General features: G+C 56.4%; 1 protein-coding gene across 2 annotated transcripts in view; it reads left to right on the plus strand.

Annotated features, from left to right (window-relative positions):
- The window catches only part of SBK1 (SH3 domain binding kinase 1), a 65,377-nt gene extending 51,708 nt beyond the window's left edge, over nt 1-13,669 (plus strand). For both annotated transcript variants that reach the window (XM_007988751.3, XM_007988756.3), the window contains exons 2-4: nt 7,192-7,424; nt 8,840-9,042; nt 9,918-13,669. In XM_007988751.3, the coding sequence (XP_007986942.2) occupies nt 7,192-7,424; nt 8,840-9,042; nt 9,918-10,757 (1,276 nt within the window). In that variant the 3' untranslated portion in view covers nt 10,758-13,669. The remainder of the gene's footprint in view (nt 1-7,191; nt 7,425-8,839; nt 9,043-9,917) is intronic.
- Nucleotides 13,670-16,384: the final 2,715 nt, after the last annotated feature.

Consider the following 16,384-nt stretch of genomic DNA (forward strand, 5'->3'; position numbering starts at 1 on the left):
AGTTATCTAGTCTCTGTGCCTGTTTCCTCGTCTCAAAAGCCAGTGCTGCAGCTCACATCTGTAATCCCAGCACTTTGAGAGGCCAAGGCGGGAGGATTGCTTGAGGCCAAGAATTGGAGACCAGCCAGGGCAGCATAGCGAGACCCTGTCTCTCTATATTTTTTTTTTTGAGATGGAGTCACGCTCTGTCGCCCAGGCTGGAATGCAGTGGCGCGATCTCCACTCACTACAAGCTCCGCCGCCTTCTGGGTTCACGCCATTCTCCTGCCTCAGCCTCCTGAGAAGCTGGGACTACAGGCGCCCGCCACTACACCTGGCTAATTTTTTTTTTTGTATTTTTAGTAGAAACGGAGTTTCACCGTGTTTGCCAGGATGGTCTCAATCTCCTGACCTCATGATCTGCCTGCCTCGGCCTCCCAAAGTGCTGGGATTACAGGCGTGAGCCACCGCGCCCAGCCTTTTTTTTTTTTTTAAGTGGAGCTAACAATAATGCCTACCTCATATTTGTGAGGATTAAGTGCATTAGTCCTGAGAACGGCCAGGCAGGTAGTAAGTCCTGTGTGAATGTTGGTGCCATTATTATTGTTGTTGTTATTTTATTTCTTCATTGTAGGGATGAGGAAGCAGAGGCCCAGAGCAGTGGTGTGACTTGCTCAAGGTCACCCAGCAAAAAAGTGGCGCACATTAGGATCAAGGCCAAGCCTCAAGGTCCATTGCTCCCCCTGTGCCTCTGAAGCCACGTGCGTTGGAACTGGGTCAGAGGCAGCATGTACCTGGCGGATGACGCAGAGGCAGGGATGGGCTCGTGGATTAATTCCTTGTCTCCTGCTGACACCTTGCGGAGAAAAGGCCTGAAGGGAGAGGGAAGTGTAGAAGGAAAAGAAGGAGGGAGGGGATGGTAGGGGGACCCCCAAAGCTGAGCCCTATGACCCAGGAAAGGGATGCAGGAGAGGGGTGAACCCGATCCAGCCCCTTCCCCTGGGGAGCTCTTGGATTGTTGGTGGAGCAGACGGGGACACAGCTGAGGTATTCAACAGGGGCCCTGAGAGAGGGACAGGCAGCCCCTGTGAATCTTACGGTTCAGCAGAGGCAGGAGTCAGCACGTGTGAGGGCAGCAGGGAAGTTTTCCTGGAGGAGTGAGACCTGGGGATGAGGAGGCATGGCAGGGAGGTGGAACAGGCAGGAGAGACTGTTCAGGAATCAAGAAGATAGGATAGAGGACACTAAAGCCTTAGAGAGGCCAGGGGCCGTGGCTTGGCAGGAGCGTCGCTTGAGGCTAGGAGTTTAAAAGCAGCCTGGGCAACATAGCGAGACCCCATCTAAACACAAAAAATAAAAAATTAGCTGTGCACCATGACGCACACCTGCAGTCCTAGCTACTCACAAGGCTGAGCTGGGAGAACTCCTTGAGCCCAGGAGTTCAAGGCTACAGTGAGCCATGATCTACACTCTAGCCTGGGCAACAGAGCAAGATCCTGTTTCAAAAAAAAGAAATTAAATAAGTTCATTAAATAAAGCCATAGAGAGTCAGTGTGGGGTAGTGGTCAGAGCATGGGCTGAACCTGACAGTGGGGGGCACACGTGGGGCCCAAACTGAGCCCACTGGGCTGTGTTCCTGATCCAGCCCAGCCCTTCCCAGGGCAACTCTGAGGCAGACACCCCAGAGGGCAGAGATGAGCCAAGCATCCCGTCCCTGGGTGTGGGAGGGAAGGAGAGCTTGTAGCCACTGGTGGCCACCAATTAAGCTCCCAGGGGACACAGAACAGCCTGAGGTAGCCTTGCAGGGCCAAAGCCCAAGGCGGGAGGATTGCACATGTGTGGACGCGTGTGCTGTACGCACGTGGACCACCCACCTCAGCAGCCCTTGGGGACTCCACAAGCATCAGGAAAAGTAGGTCAGGGGAGCAGCCCAGCGTCTCCCTGGTGGGCGTGGGGAGGAGTTTGAGGCAAAGAGGGCTGCATGCTCATCAGAGCCCCTGGGAGACAGCCCCACAGTCCACACAGAAAGGGCCCAAGGACGCGCTGGCCCTGGGGAGGCCTGCACAGAAGCAGCCTTGCCTCAGCCTGCTGGTGTTGCAGTGGTCGCCTCAGTTTTCTAACTCGGAAGCCTCATCACCCAGGTGGTGGGTGGACATTTCACAGGGGTTGGAAGAGGAGATTTTTTCCAAGCCTGAGACCAGGGAAAGACAATCACGCGGAGATGTCGCCCCATGTAAGCCCAGTTGGTGGCTGTGGGAAAGACCCAGTGCTGTCCAGCCCAGAGCTGGGACTGCGTGGAGACATGGTGGCAAGTGGCATGTCTGCGTTTGGGTGAGCACGCTAGGGTAGAGAAGAAGGGCATGCGGGACTGGGTTCTCTGGGCCTGGCACCGTTCGTACCTCTGGTGGAGGGGACTGTGGAATGGGCGAGGCCAGGGCACATGTTTAGGTGGAAATGAGCTAGGAAAGAAAAGACAGTTGCTGGATAGGAAGGTCCTGTTGGAACAGGAGTGAGGAGGCCGGGTACAGTGGCACAGGCTTGTAATCCCAGCACTTTAGGAGGCCAAGCCAGGAGGATTGCTTGAGCCCAGGAGTTCAAGACCAGCCTGGGCAACATAGTGAGACCCTATCTCTACAAAAAATAAAATGTGGGCCAGGCGCAGTGGCTCACGCCTATAATCCCAGCACTTTGGGAGGCCAAGGCAGACTGATCACCTGAGGTCGGGAGTTCAAGACCAGCCTGACCAACATAGAGAAACCCCATCTCTACTAAAAATACAAAAATTAGCTGGGCGTGGTGGCGCATGCCTGTAATCGCAGCTACTCGAGAGACTGAGGCAGGAGAATCGCTTGAACCCAGAAGGTGGAGGTTGCGGTGAGCCGAGATCGCGCCAGGCAACAAGAATAAAACTCTGTCTCAAAATAAAATAAAATAAAATAAATATGAAAATCTTTATCTGGGCTTTGTGGCACATGCCTTTGGTCCCACTTACCAAGAGGCTGAGGTGGGAGGATTGCTTGAACCCAGGAGCTGGAGGCTTCAGTGAGCCATGTGGGCACCACTGCACTCCAGCCTGGGCAATGGAGCGAGACCCTGTTTTAAAAAAATTAAATTAAATTAGAAAAACAATGGGAAGCTGGATGCAGTGGCTCACACCTGTAATCTCAACACTTTGGAGGATTGCTTGAGGTCAGGAGTTCAAGACCAGCCTGGGCAACATGTTGAAACCCCATCTCTACAAAAAAAATACAAAAATTAGCCAGGTGTGGTGGCTCACACCTTGTGGTCCCAGCTACTCAGGAGGCTGAGATGGGAAGATTGCCAGAGTCCGGGACGCAGAAGTTGCAGTGAACTGAGATCATGCCACTGCACTCCAGCCTGGGTGACAGAGCAAGACCCTGTCTTTAAAAAAAAAATGCTGACAGGGAGATGAGCTGGTTCATGAATGGAGGGAGGCAGGAGGCTGGGGAGATAGGGATGGGAGCAGGCTGCAGGGCGGGGAGGGGAGGGCTCCTTCCTCCCCAGCCAGCTGAGAGGACGGTGCAGATGGAGCTCCGTTTGGGGCTGGGTGGGAGGCCAGGAAGTTCTCTCCTGATGTTCCTCCTCTCCGTGTGAAGTGGGAGGCTGGGTCGTGCCGAGAGTGAAGGGGAAGGCAGAGGAGGAGGAGAGGCTTGGGGCCTGGAAGGGAGCTGCTGGGCCGGGCGAGGATGCAGGGTTCGTGGAGTGCTCACCCCCTCCCAGCCTCCAGCCATCCCCGCCCGCCCTTGCTCAGCCGGAGAGAAAGCCGGCTGAGCCGGTGATGATGACGAGAACAACACAGTAACCCCGGGCACCTATGGAGCACTTATTGCATGCCACATGCCAGGGCTTCACGCCTATTAACTTATTTAACCCTCGCAAGAACGCATTGGGAGAAGACACTGTTATTATTATTATTACTATTATTATTATAATATTTAGATAGGGTCTCACTCTGTCATCCCCGCTGGAGTGCAGTGATCATAGCTCACTGCAGCCTTGAATTCCTGGGTTCAAGCGATTCTCCTGCTTCAGCCTCCTGAGTAGCTGGGACCACAAATGTGCACCACCACACCCAGCTAACTTTTTTTTTTTTTTTAATTTTTGTGGAGACAGAGTCTTGCTCAGGCCAGTCTCACACTCCTGGCCTCAAGCAATCCTCTCGCCTTGGCCTCCCAGAGTGCTGGGATCACAGACGTGAGGTACCTTGCCTGGCCCAATGCACTATTATTACATCCTTTGTATAGATGAGGAAACTGAGGCACAGAGAAAGGAAGTAACTTGCCCAAGGACATTCAGCTAGCAAGTGACAGAGTTGGGACTCAGACCCAGGCTGTCTGGCTCTACATCTGTGCCTTCTCCCAGATGGAGCTGTGGTGGTTGTTCTTCAGGGTGCAGGGGTGCTTAGGGGCAGGCTAGGGACGCTGGAGTGACATTTCTGGGATTACAGGGAGAAGGGGCTGGGTGCGGTGGCTCACGCCTGTAATCCCAGCACTTTGGGAGGCCGAGGCGGGTGGATCACCTGAGGTCAGGAGTTCGAGATCAGCCTGGCCAACATGGTGAAACCCCATCTCTAATAAACATGCAAAAATTAGCCAGGCGTGGTGGCACACACCTGTAATCCCAGCTACTTGGGAGGCTAAGGTGGGAGAATCGCTTGAACCCAAGAGGCAGAGGTTGCAGTGAGCCAAGATCATGCCACTGCACTCCAGCCCGGGCAACAAGAGAGAAACTCCGTCTCAAAAAAAAAAAAAAAAAGAAAGAAAGAAAGAAAAAAAAAAAAGGAAAAAGAGGGAGAAGGGAGTGCAGGGAGGGAGGCTGCACTGGGAAGCAGGTGCTCAGGGGCTGGAAGCTGGTCGCAGCTTCTAAAGGAGGCAGCCCTGGCCTCTCTTGCTGGTGCACACACAGACACATACTCATGTGTGCCTGCACCTGGAAAAGGCTCGTTCGCCCTAGTCAACTCCTCTCCATTTACAGATGAGAAATGAACGCCCAGAGTGGTTGCCTGGAAGACAGGGGCAGAGAGGGATGGGGTTTTAGAAAGGGGCAAAAGGAAACTTTGGGGTAATGGATGTGTTCATGGTCTCGACGGCAGGGATGTAAACATATGTCAGAATCATCACACTGTACACTTCAAACGTGTGCTTTTTTGAACACTAAATATACCTCAATAAAACTAGAAAAATGACATGAGATAAGGGGAAATAAAGAAATGAAGGCCACGGACGGAGAGTTAGTTCACCGTCACCCACGTGACAAATCAGGTCTCAGCCCAACGTCGTGGCTCACACTGTAGTCCCAGCACTTTGGGAGGCTAAGGTGGAAGGATCGCTTGATCTCAGGAGTTTGAGACCAGCCTGGAAAACACAGCAAGACCCCATCTCTACAAAAAATTTAAACATTAGCCAGATGTGGTGGTGCATGCTTGCAGTCCCAGCTACTCAGGAGGCTGAGGCAGGAGGATCCCTTGAGCCCAGGAGTTCAAGGCTGTAGTGAGCTATGATCACCCTACTGCACTTCGGCCTGGGCAACAGAGCAAGACCCTGTCTCAATACAAATACAATTTTTTTTTCTTTTTTGAGACAGAGTCTTGTTCTGTCTCCCAGGGTGGAGTGCAGTGGCACAATCTCTGCTCACTGCAGCCTCCGCCTCCAGAGTTCAAGCAGTTCTCCTGCCTCAGCCTCCCAAGTAGCTGGGATACAGGTGTGCACCACCATGCCCAGCTAATTTTCATATTTTTAGTAAAGACAGAGTTCCGCCACATTGACCAGTCTGGTCTCGAACGCCTGACCTCTAGTGATCCGCCTGCCTTGGCCTCCCAAAGTGCTGGGATTATAGGTGTGAGCCACCGCGCCCAGCCTAAATACAATTTTTTAAAAAGTCAGGTCGGCCGGGCGCAGTGTTCATTAGTCGGGTGGTGAGGTCGTCTGCGGTGGGGGAGGCACTGCCAGGCTGTGCTGATGTGTGGCCATGTGTGTGGTGGGATGGTGTGGCCACGTCTATACCATCCTGCTGGTTTGGCCTGAGACCACGTGGCCAAGATACGTGATGCTGCAATCACGGCCCTCAGACCTCTTCCCCATCTCCTACCTTATGGAGAGCCCATATCACTTCCATCATAATATACAACTGGTGTGATCACTGTGTCTACTGCCCTTCTCCCCCTGGGGCGTAAGCCCCATCGGGCAGGGAATCCTAGGTGTTCGTTCCATGCTGTGTACTCCGGGCTTTGGAGAGCCCTGGGGAACAGCAGGTGCTTCGTCAGTACTTGTGAATAAGCTGGGCACGGTGGCTCATGCTGGTAATCCTAGTGCTTTGGGAGGCTGAGGTGGAAGGATCACTTGAGGCCAGGAGTTCTAGACCAGCCTGGACAACATAGTGAGACCCCAACTCTACAAAAAAAAATTAAAAATTAGTCAGGCGTAATAGGTGCAGCAAACTACCATGGCACACATTTACCTGTGTAACAAACCTGCACATCCTGCACATGTACCCCATACCTAAAAATTAAAAATTAAAATTAAATAAATAAATGAAAATTAGCCAGGTGTGGTGGCACATGCCTGTAGTCCAGTCTACTCAGGAGGCTGAGATAGGAGGATAGCTTAAGCCTGGGAGGTCGAGCTGCAGTGAGCTGTGATCGTGCCACTGCACTCCAGCCTGAGTGACAGAACAAGACACTGTCTTAGAAATAAAAATAAAAACAAGCCGGGTGCAGTAGCTCATGTCTGTAATCCCAGCACTTTGGGAGGGACAGGCAGAGGGATCACTTGAGGCCAGGATTTGGAGACCAGCCTGGGCCACACAGTGGGACCCCCTCTCTACAATCCAAATAAACAAAACCAACGCTTGTGAATGGGAGTACCCGTGTGAACTCGGTATCTGGCTGTGTCTGTGTGACATAAACAGGGGCCTTGCCTGACACTGTGTGCGGGTGGCAGCATGAGGCAGAGGGGCTGGTGCCACCAAGCACAGGGTCCGGCAGTGACGGTCTTCAGGGAGCTGACTCAGGCTGGCCCCTAAGGCTTTGGGGAAGGCGAGGAGACCAAGATGCTTGTCGCCCCCTTGTGGTTATCTTGGGCCTGGCATCTGGGCCCATCCTCAAGTTTTCTGGCTTCTGGGGAGGGCAGAGGGGCTGGAGGAGGGGACCCTTGCCTGATGTCACACTTCATGCTCACCACCCCCACCCAACAGGGAGAAGATGAGCATGGGCTGCCCAGAGCCTGAGCCGCCCCGCTCCCTGACCTGCTGTGGGCCAGGGGCTGCCCCTGGACCTGGTGCCGGCGTGCCCCTTCTCACTGAAGACATGCAGGCCCTGACTCTCCGCACACTGGCTGCCAGCGACGTCACCAAGCACTACGAACTAGTCCGGGAGCTGGGCAAAGGCACCTACGGGAAGGTTGACCTGGTGGTCTACAAGGGCACAGGTGAGCAAGTGCAGCGTGGCAGGACTGGGAGGTTGGGGTGGGGCAGGGCTGGGAGGTCAGGGTAGGGGGACATGACCTTCCAGCTGGGCCGCGGCTCTCTGGTGCTTTGTGGAAGCAAGGAGGCAGGGTCAGGGGCCAGATGGAGAGGATGAGGCCTGAGGCAGCCCACTGGGGAGGAGACCGGGCAGATGGGGCAAGGGAGGAATCTGGGGCAGAGTGGCCAGCGTACAGGATGGGCTGCTCTGGGGCCATCTGGGGTGCCTTTGAGACAGCCAAGGGGCTGTGTCAGGAGCCTCTGGAGAGGGCAGGGCTGCCGGCTGTGTCTGGGTATCACCAGTGTCTCAGGGATGGCTGGCCCCAGGGAGGTGGACAGAGAGTGAGGGCAGTTCCTCAGGAGCAGGGTGCCACACTTAATGGGTGGTGGAAGGACCTGTGAGGTCAGTATGGCCATCGCCGTCTCTCAGGGGAGGACAGGGAGACCTAGGCCATTTCAGCCACATATCCAGCGCCCTGCAGCCACAGAGGCTGTGAACCAAACGAGACCCCAGGAGTCATCTCCAGAGCCTTGTTGCTTCATCACTGAGCTTGATACCTCTCCCACACTGTAGGTCACAGCCATGCCACCCAGTCAGCCAGGGGCTGGGGCTGCGTGAGCTCCGCTCCCACAGCTGCACACGCCTGGGTCCAGGGGCTTTGTGCTAACTGAGGGCAGCGGGAAGAGCACCTCACATGGAGTCACCTGAGCTTTGTTATTTGCTTACTGTGTGATCTTGGGCAAGTGACTTCACCTCTCTGTGCCTCTCTGTAAAACAGGGTCCTTCTCTGTAAAATAGTCCTTCTCTGTAAAATAGGGTAACATGAGTGCACAACTCATACAGTCCTAATGAAGTGTGAGTTGTGAATGTGCAGTGCTGAAGGCAGGGCCTGTGATGTGTAAATGCTCCGTGGACACGTGTGTGTACCACACAGCTAGGTACCAGGTGGGCACAGATGCTTGCCCAGGCACAGACTTGTGGACATGTGCCTTGCAGTGTCTCATTTCTTATTCATTCATCCATATAGCAAGACAGGAAGCTCATGGAGACCCATTCTAGCTGGGGTACACCGACAAGATAAATAAGCATATGGCGGGCAGGACAAAATGAGAGAAGTGGAGGGTGCCACAGGCCCCCTTGCCCCCTCGCCCCCTCCTCCTGGAGGGCTGCAGACTGGGTGTAGAAGGCCCAGGTTGACCCTGCCTGCATAGCTTTAGGCAAGTCCTTTCCTCTCGCTGGGTCTGTTCCCATCCGTGAGATGAGGATAGTCATGCCTTCTGGGGACCCTGTTGCACCTTGTTCCAGAGACAGGCATGGGTGCATCCAGCACAGAGGCACTGGGAGAGGGGGCTTCAACCCTGTTGCTGTTGCTCCCATCAGGCACAAAAATGGCACTGAAGTTTGTGAACAAGAGCAAAACCAAGCTGAAGAACTTCCTGCGGGAGGTGAGCATCACCAACAGCCTCTCCTCCAGCCCCTTCATCATCAAGGTCTTTGACGTGGTCTTTGAGACAGAGGACTGCTACGTCTTTGCCCAGGAGTACGCACCTGCTGGGGACCTATTTGACATCATCCCTCCCCAGGTACTTGGGATGGTGGCGTAGGGCGGGGAGAGGGTCTTCAGGGTCCCAGAGTGTGAGAGTGGGAGTGGAGTCAGACCATTTAATCAGCAAGTATTTACTGGACACCTGCTGTATGTCAGTTACCATTCGGGGAGCTGGGGATGTGCAGTAAGGAAGACAAAAGTCCCTGTTCTAGTGGGAAACTGACACTCCACAGTGGGTCAGATAATAACAGATGGAGATGAGCGCCTGAAAGGGACAGTGACAATGATGGGATGAAGTCTTACTGTGCCCTCCCCTGGGGCTGCACAAGAGGAGAGGTGTCAGATCCACCTGAGAAGGGGCTCTCAGAGGAAGCGACCCTGGAGCCAGGAGGGTGGGGGAGGGTTCAGGCACTAACTTTAAATCTGCCCTGCCGCTTGCTGGCTGAGTGATGAGACCTTTGGAGTAGGTCCTCCTTCTTTGCTGAGCAACTACTACATGCCAGAATCTGGGGACAAAGATGCACGGACACAGCAAGGAACAAGACAGGAAGCTCAGGGAGCCCCGTTCTAGTTGGGGGAGACCGACGAGATAAGTATCTAGCAGGCAGGGCAAAATGACAGCAGGTGGAGGTGGCCGCGGACCCCCTCGTCAGTTTTCTCCTGGAGGGCCCCGATGTCCCCATAGGAGAAGCAGGCATAGCAGCCACTAAGAGGATTGGATGAGACAGCGAGGGAACGGGCGCTCAGCAGCACCCGGGCCGCAGCAGGCTCGCGTCTGCGCGGTCGCTCCAGTTACTGGGGACAGGGTGGGAGGCGAAAACTGCCTTGCTAGAGAGGGAGCTGGAGGGGAGGGGGGTGGGGCGGGCGCGGGAGAGCTGGAAACCGAGCGCGGCTCCCCCCTGCCGCCCGCAGGTGGGGCTCCCGGAGGACACGGTGAAACGATGCGTGCAGCAGCTGGGCCTGGCCCTGGACTTCATGCACGGGCGGCAGCTGGTGCACCGCGACATCAAGCCCGAGAATGTGCTGCTGTTCGACCGCGAGTGCCGCCGCGTGAAGCTGGCCGACTTCGGCATGACGCGCCGCGTGGGCTGCCGCGTCAAGCGCGTGAGTGGCACCATCCCTTACACGGCGCCCGAGGTGTGCCAGGCGGGCCGCGCCGACGGGCTGGCGGTGGACACGGGCGTGGACGTGTGGGCCTTCGGCGTGCTCATCTTCTGTGTGCTCACCGGCAACTTCCCGTGGGAGGCGGCGTCGGGCGCCGATGCCTTCTTTGAGGAGTTCGTGCGCTGGCAGCGGGGCCGCCTGCCGGGTCTGCCTTCGCAGTGGCGCCGCTTCACCGAGCCCGCGCTGCGCATGTTCCAGCGCCTCCTGGCCCTGGAGCCCGAGCGCCGCGGCCCGGCCAAGGAGGTGTTCCGCTTCCTCAAGCATGAGCTCACGTCAGAGCTGCGCCGCCGGCCCTCGCACCGCGCGCGCAAGCCCCCCGGGGACCGCCCGCCCGCCGCCGGGCCACTGCGCCTCGAGGCGCCCGGGCCGCTCAAGCGGACGGTGCTGACCGAGAGCGGCAGCGGCTCCCGGCCCGCGCCCACCGCGGTCGGGTCGGTGCCCGTGCCCGTGCCCGTGCCGGTGCCCGTGCCAGTGCCGGTGCCCGAGCCCGGCCTGGCCCCCCCGGGGCCCCCCGGCCGGACCGACGGCCGCGCGGACAAGAGCAAAGGGCAGGTGGTGCTGGCCACGGCCATCGAGATCTGCGTCTGAGTCGCCTCCGCCGCCCTCGGACCGGGGAGCCGCCCGGGCCCGCCCCAGCCGGTGCCCGGTGCGGCGGTGGGGAATGGAGTCACCTCGCCGCGGGACAGGGGGCGCAGCGGTAGACTAGGCAGGACGCGGCCCGGCACCCTGTCCGTCCCTGGCGGGCTGGTGAGGGGGCTACCAAAGACCCCTAGCGCGGCCTGGTGAGCGGGGACTTGGCCCAGAGGGGCCAAGCCCCACAGACTCGAGAGTTCGGAGCCCCCCCAACACACACACACACACACACACACACACACACACACACACACACACACACGCCAGGAGCAAGGGAGCTTTCGGTCCACACTCCCAGATGCCTCCCCGAGCCCTGGAACCCGGACTCGTTGCTCCTGGCCCTCCATACCCACTGGCAGATCATCCTGCGGTCCCACCCCAGATCCCCTCCTCCTGGCCATCCCACTCTGCCCCCTCCACACCCTGGGTACAGAAAGGGACTGAAGTGTTGGGCAGAGGGGACTTAAGGCTCCTGGGTACTGGCTGGGATCAGGGCAGTGAGCGGAGGGCAGCTGTGTCCTGCCCTCCCTTCTCCTAGAGGCTGGAGGGGAGAGGCCAAGCCCCTGGAAAACGTAGCAAATGTCTGGGTGTCGCATAAGTGCGTATATGTGCGGGACAGGCCCCGAGAAACCAGTGACTCTGCGCACTCCCACTGCACGAATGAAATCACAGCCCAGGAGGGAGGGCAGCTTGGCACTGGCCCGAGAAGTGGAGCTCGCTCCCCGCCCCTCCCCCCAACCACAAGGGGTTGTCCTGACAACTTCTGGGGATAGAAGGGCTCACAGGGCGGGAGTCTCAGCTGCCCCCGCATCCTTAGGGCAGGGGAGTGAGTGTGGAGCTGAGGGCAGGGCCCAGCTCCCCCTGCCGGCCGCACCGTCCTAGGCTCAGGGACCTCTGCCAGGTCCTCCCAGCCCTTGCTGCACCAGCCTAGACGTAGTAGCCTGGGCTTCCAGCAGGTGGCGAGCTGGTTCGTGCTGGAAATTTCTCCTAGGTTTCTTGGGGTCAAACATGCCAACCTCCAAGACCCCATCCTCACGTCTCCCACATTTCTGACACTGGAGTGTGCAGGGCGTAGGACCTGCATGTGTGGGTGTGAGAACGGGGGCGGTGGAAGCGAGGGGGCGAGTGTGTGACTAGGTGTGTGTACACACGCATAGGGTGCAGACACGTGGGTGTCCTCCTATGTGTTCAGTGACTGTGCGTCCAGACACCTCAGCCACGCCCCCACCACCCTGGTGCTCCCAGGCAGCTGTCCCAGGGTGCCCAGGCCTGCCTTGCACCACACCCCTCAGGGAATCCGGCAAGGAGTCCCCTGCAGGTTGATTCAGGCCCCCAGGCAGCAAGACAGAGACAACAGACCCCTGCCTCCCCCAGTGCTCCCTCCTGACTCCCTGCCCCTCTCTGGGGAGGCCTGGGACCCCCGCAATAAGCTCCACATGGGTGAGGCTGTCCCTGTGCCTGGCCCTCTGCCCCAGGTCACCCCTGCCAGGGTCCCTCCTGGGGTTCTGGGCCATTTGAGGGGCTCTTTGATGGGCCAGGCTGGCCAGAGTGAACTCTGAGCACTTTCTGGCTGATGCCCCCACTCCCCACTCATTCCCACCTTGAAAAAGGGCTATAGGTCCCCTGCCCTGCCCGGGTCCAGTTTACAAACAGTGTGGGGTGGCCCCAGGGCCTGGCCCCGCTCTCCCCGCTGTGCCCACTCCTCTCCAGACCCCACCTCCCCAGTGGGTATGGGCCCTCTACATGCCAGGTAAGTAGCAAACCCCCACTCCCTCCAAGGGCCAGGTCTCAGAGAAGGCCCCCATCACTGCCCCCGGCCCACCTGGAGCCCATCGGGGCTGCCTCTCCCAGCCGCAACTTCTCCTTTTGCCTTAGGCCTCGCGACATCCTGATCTCTCCTGCAATAACAAGGAATCAAGATTCCACAGTAGACGTCCCTTGCCGTGCTCTCTCTCTCTCTTTCTCTCTCTCTCTCTCTGTTAAGATCCTGTTCGGGAGTTTCCCTCAGCCGTTGTAGTATCTAGTATGTTAGAGTTGGGAGGGGACCGTAGTTATGTAGCCCAGCCCCCTCATTCCCAGAGGCACCCAGAGGGCCAGCCACCAGCCTGACCTCAAAGCAGAACCGGAACACCAGGTTGGGGCCCTGGTGCTGCCACCTCCTCTGCTGGTTGGGCTGGGACCCTTTGCCCCTTAGGAGAGGTGTTGGTCACAGATGTTTACCTCAGTTTATGTCACTGTCGAAGAAACAAAAAATAATAGCAAAAAATAACACTGTAGACATGAAGACTTAGAAGACAAAAAAAAAAAAAAAACTCACACACAAAAAAATCTCCCCTGTTGCGATTCTTCTGTGAAGGTACAGTATGTATGTGTGTGTGTGTGCGTGTGTGTGTGTGTGTCTCTGTCCCATGCCAGGCAGGCCAGGGCATCCTGGCCTCTGTCCCAGACCCCGTGTCCCCCACACTGGCCCCCGTCCTTCGGTGCTTCCCAGAGACCCCTCTGAGCTGGCCTGTGGGGTGCGGGGAGCCCCCTGGGTGGGAGGCGGGGCCACAGGTCGACCAGAGGGTCTCTACCAGGCCCACTGAACAGAGCCCCATGGCTGCCCAAATGTTCCCTGAGCCCACGCTGTGGCTGGTGGGACAGTCCTGGTGGCTGGCATCAGCATCCGTGCTTGGCTCAGGGCCTGGGGCAGGGTCCTGGATGGAGTCCTAGCCCCAGAGCCCCAGCCCCTCATGTCTTGCCACCCTTCCCCCATGTGTTTGTAAATACTCTGGCATCCTTTGGCCCTGAGAAGGTTTTTAAATGTGTTATTTACTTCTCTAAACATGACGATTGCTATAAAAATAAACAAAAGTTTAGAAAAATGACCACTGGGTGGCTGTCTTTTCTCAGGTTTGGGTGGAGAGGGCAGTGGGGGTGGGGGCACACAGGTACTCTAGAAAATGAAAACTTGGGCTGGGCACAGTGGCTCACATCTATAATCCCAGCACTTTGGGAGGCCGAGGCGGGCGGATCACCTGAGGTCAGGAGTTCAAGACCAGCCCGGCCAACATAGTGAAACCCCGTCTCTACTAAAAATGTGAAATTAGCTGGGCGCAGTAGCGCACGCCTGTAATCCCAGCTACTTGGGAGACTGAGGCAGGAGGTCTTGAACCCGGTAGGCAGAGGTTGCAGTGAACCGAGATCGTGCCATTGTACTCCAGCCTGGGCAACAAGAGCAAAGCTCCATCTCAAAAAAAAAGAAAACTTGACTTTGACATAGGCTCTAGGACTCCTGTGACCTCTCAGAGCTTGAGGGTGAGGGGAACAGGACCCAGATTCTGGGACAAGGGGCAGGCAGTTGTCCCTTGCTTGGAGTTCAGCTTGTAGCCCTTCTGCCTAGCCAGAAAATAGAGGCAAAAGCCCAGAGGGATGGTGCAGGCCAGTTCACCACTCAGCGTCTTTTTACTGAGCACCTTTTGTTTACCAGGATTCCTCCTAGGGGCTGGGGACACAGCATTGAGCAGGACAGACAGGGCCCCTGCCCTTGGGCAGCTGGTGATCTAATGATGAAGGCAGACATTGCCCAAACAGCAGGCTGGGTTCAGTGAGAGCATGGAACTGGGAGACTCATCAAGTTTGGAGGAGCCCACAGATACTCCCTGAAGGTGAGGCCAGAGCAAGGGACAGGAGGAAGCTAAAAGGGCTGGTTGCAGGTGTAGACTCCAGCAACAGGCGAGGTGAATGTTCTGAAGGAGGGGGAGCTTCAGTGGGCTGTAGGGAGTTTCATGATTCAACACGCATTCAAACAAATATTTGCTAATTACCTGCTTGTGTCAACAGAGCGGCTCTGTTGGCTCTGCCTTCAAATACAGACACATCCCAAGGCAGCAACTGCCCATCGCCTGCATTACTGCCTCTGGACGCAGCCTTCCTGGCCTAGGGCAGGAGCCTCCTCTCCTGAGACTCTACAGGCTCTTCTTCTTTTTTTTTTTCCACCAAGAGTTGGGGTCTCGTTCTGTTGCCCAGGCTGGAGTACAGTGGCTCAATCTTGGCTTACTGCAACCTCCACCTCCCGGGTCTAATCATATCTCACTTGCAGCCTCAATCTCCTGGGCTCAAACGATCCTCCCACCTCAGCTTCCCCAGTAGCTAGGACTACAGGCACGTGCCATTGCTCTGGGCTATTTTAGTTTTATTGTTACTTTTTGTAGAGACAGGGTCTCACTATGTTGCCCAGGCTGGTCTCCAACTCCTGGGCTCAAGCGATCCTCCTGCTTTGGCCTCCCAAAGTGCTAGAACTACAGGTATGAGCCACTGTGCCCGGCCAGACAGATCCTTTTGATAAGATCTGTCACTGTGTTCAGAATCCTACAATGGCTTCCTGTTCCACCCCGAATCAAAGCTGAAGTCCTTAGAGTGGTCTCCAACGTCCCACGAGCTCCGAGAGGTCACAGGAGGCCTAGAGCCTATGTCAAGGTCAAGTTTCAACCCCGGCACATTCCAGCCTCATCCCTGTACTGCCTACCAAGAATGTGCTCACCTGGAAGCCTTCACCTTCGCCTCATACTCCCCCAGGGCTCCCTCCCGCCCTTCCTTCAGGGTCAGAGCAAACTTCCTGAGCAGCCTAGGTGGAGAGAAGCCCTCCTTAGCCTGCTTCGCTGCACACTGAGCACTCATCACCACCTGCAGGACCATGTATTTGTTTGTTACCCATCTCTCCCCGCTAGAATGGAAGTTCCATAAGAGCAGAGGCAGTGTTTGGCAAACTGCTACTTCCCTCCAGCCCCCACGCCTGGGACAGGGCCTGGTACGGTGATGGGAACTCCATAACAACTTGTCAAATGAATGAATGCATGCCCGCTACTATTTTGGGGACCAAGGAAACAGTAATAAACAAGACACACAATCCCTGTCACATCCTCTGAGACTTACTTTTTTTTCCTTTTTAATTCTTTTTCTTTTTTTTCTTTGAGATGGAGTCTTGCTCTGTTGCCCAGGATGAAGTACAGTGGCTCGATCTTGGCTTACTGCAACCTCCACCTCCCGGGTTCAAGCAATTCTCCTGCCTCAGTCTCCTGAGTAGCTGGGATTACAGGCACACACCACAATGCCCGGCTAATTTTTTTGTATTTTTAGTAGAGATGAGGTTTCACCATGTTGGCCAGGCTGGTCTTGAACTCCTGACCTCAAGTGATCCACCCACCTCAGCCTCCCAAAGTGTAGCCTGGAGGATTACAGGTTTGAGCCACCACGCCCAGTCTTTTTTTTTTTTTTTTGAAATGGAGTCTCACTCTGTCACCCAGGCTGGAGTGCAGTGGCGCGATCTTGGCTCACTGCAACTTCCACCTCTGGGTTCAAGCCATTCTCCTGCCTCAGCCTCCCAAGTAGCTGGGATTACAGGCATCTCTACTAAGCCCCATCTCTACTAAAAATACAAAAATTAGCCAGGCATGGTGGCATGAGCCTGTGGTCCCAGATACTTAGGAGGCTGAGACAGAAGAATTGCTTGAACCCGAGGAGGCGGAGGTTGCGGTGAGGCAAGATCATGCCACTGCACTTCAGCCTGGGTTACAAGAGCGAAACTCCGTCTCACAAAAAGA

Source organism: Chlorocebus sabaeus, chromosome 5 (assembly GCF_047675955.1).
Source record: "Chlorocebus sabaeus isolate Y175 chromosome 5, mChlSab1.0.hap1, whole genome shotgun sequence".
In the NCBI taxonomy this organism is placed as follows: domain Eukaryota; kingdom Metazoa; phylum Chordata; class Mammalia; order Primates; family Cercopithecidae; genus Chlorocebus; species Chlorocebus sabaeus.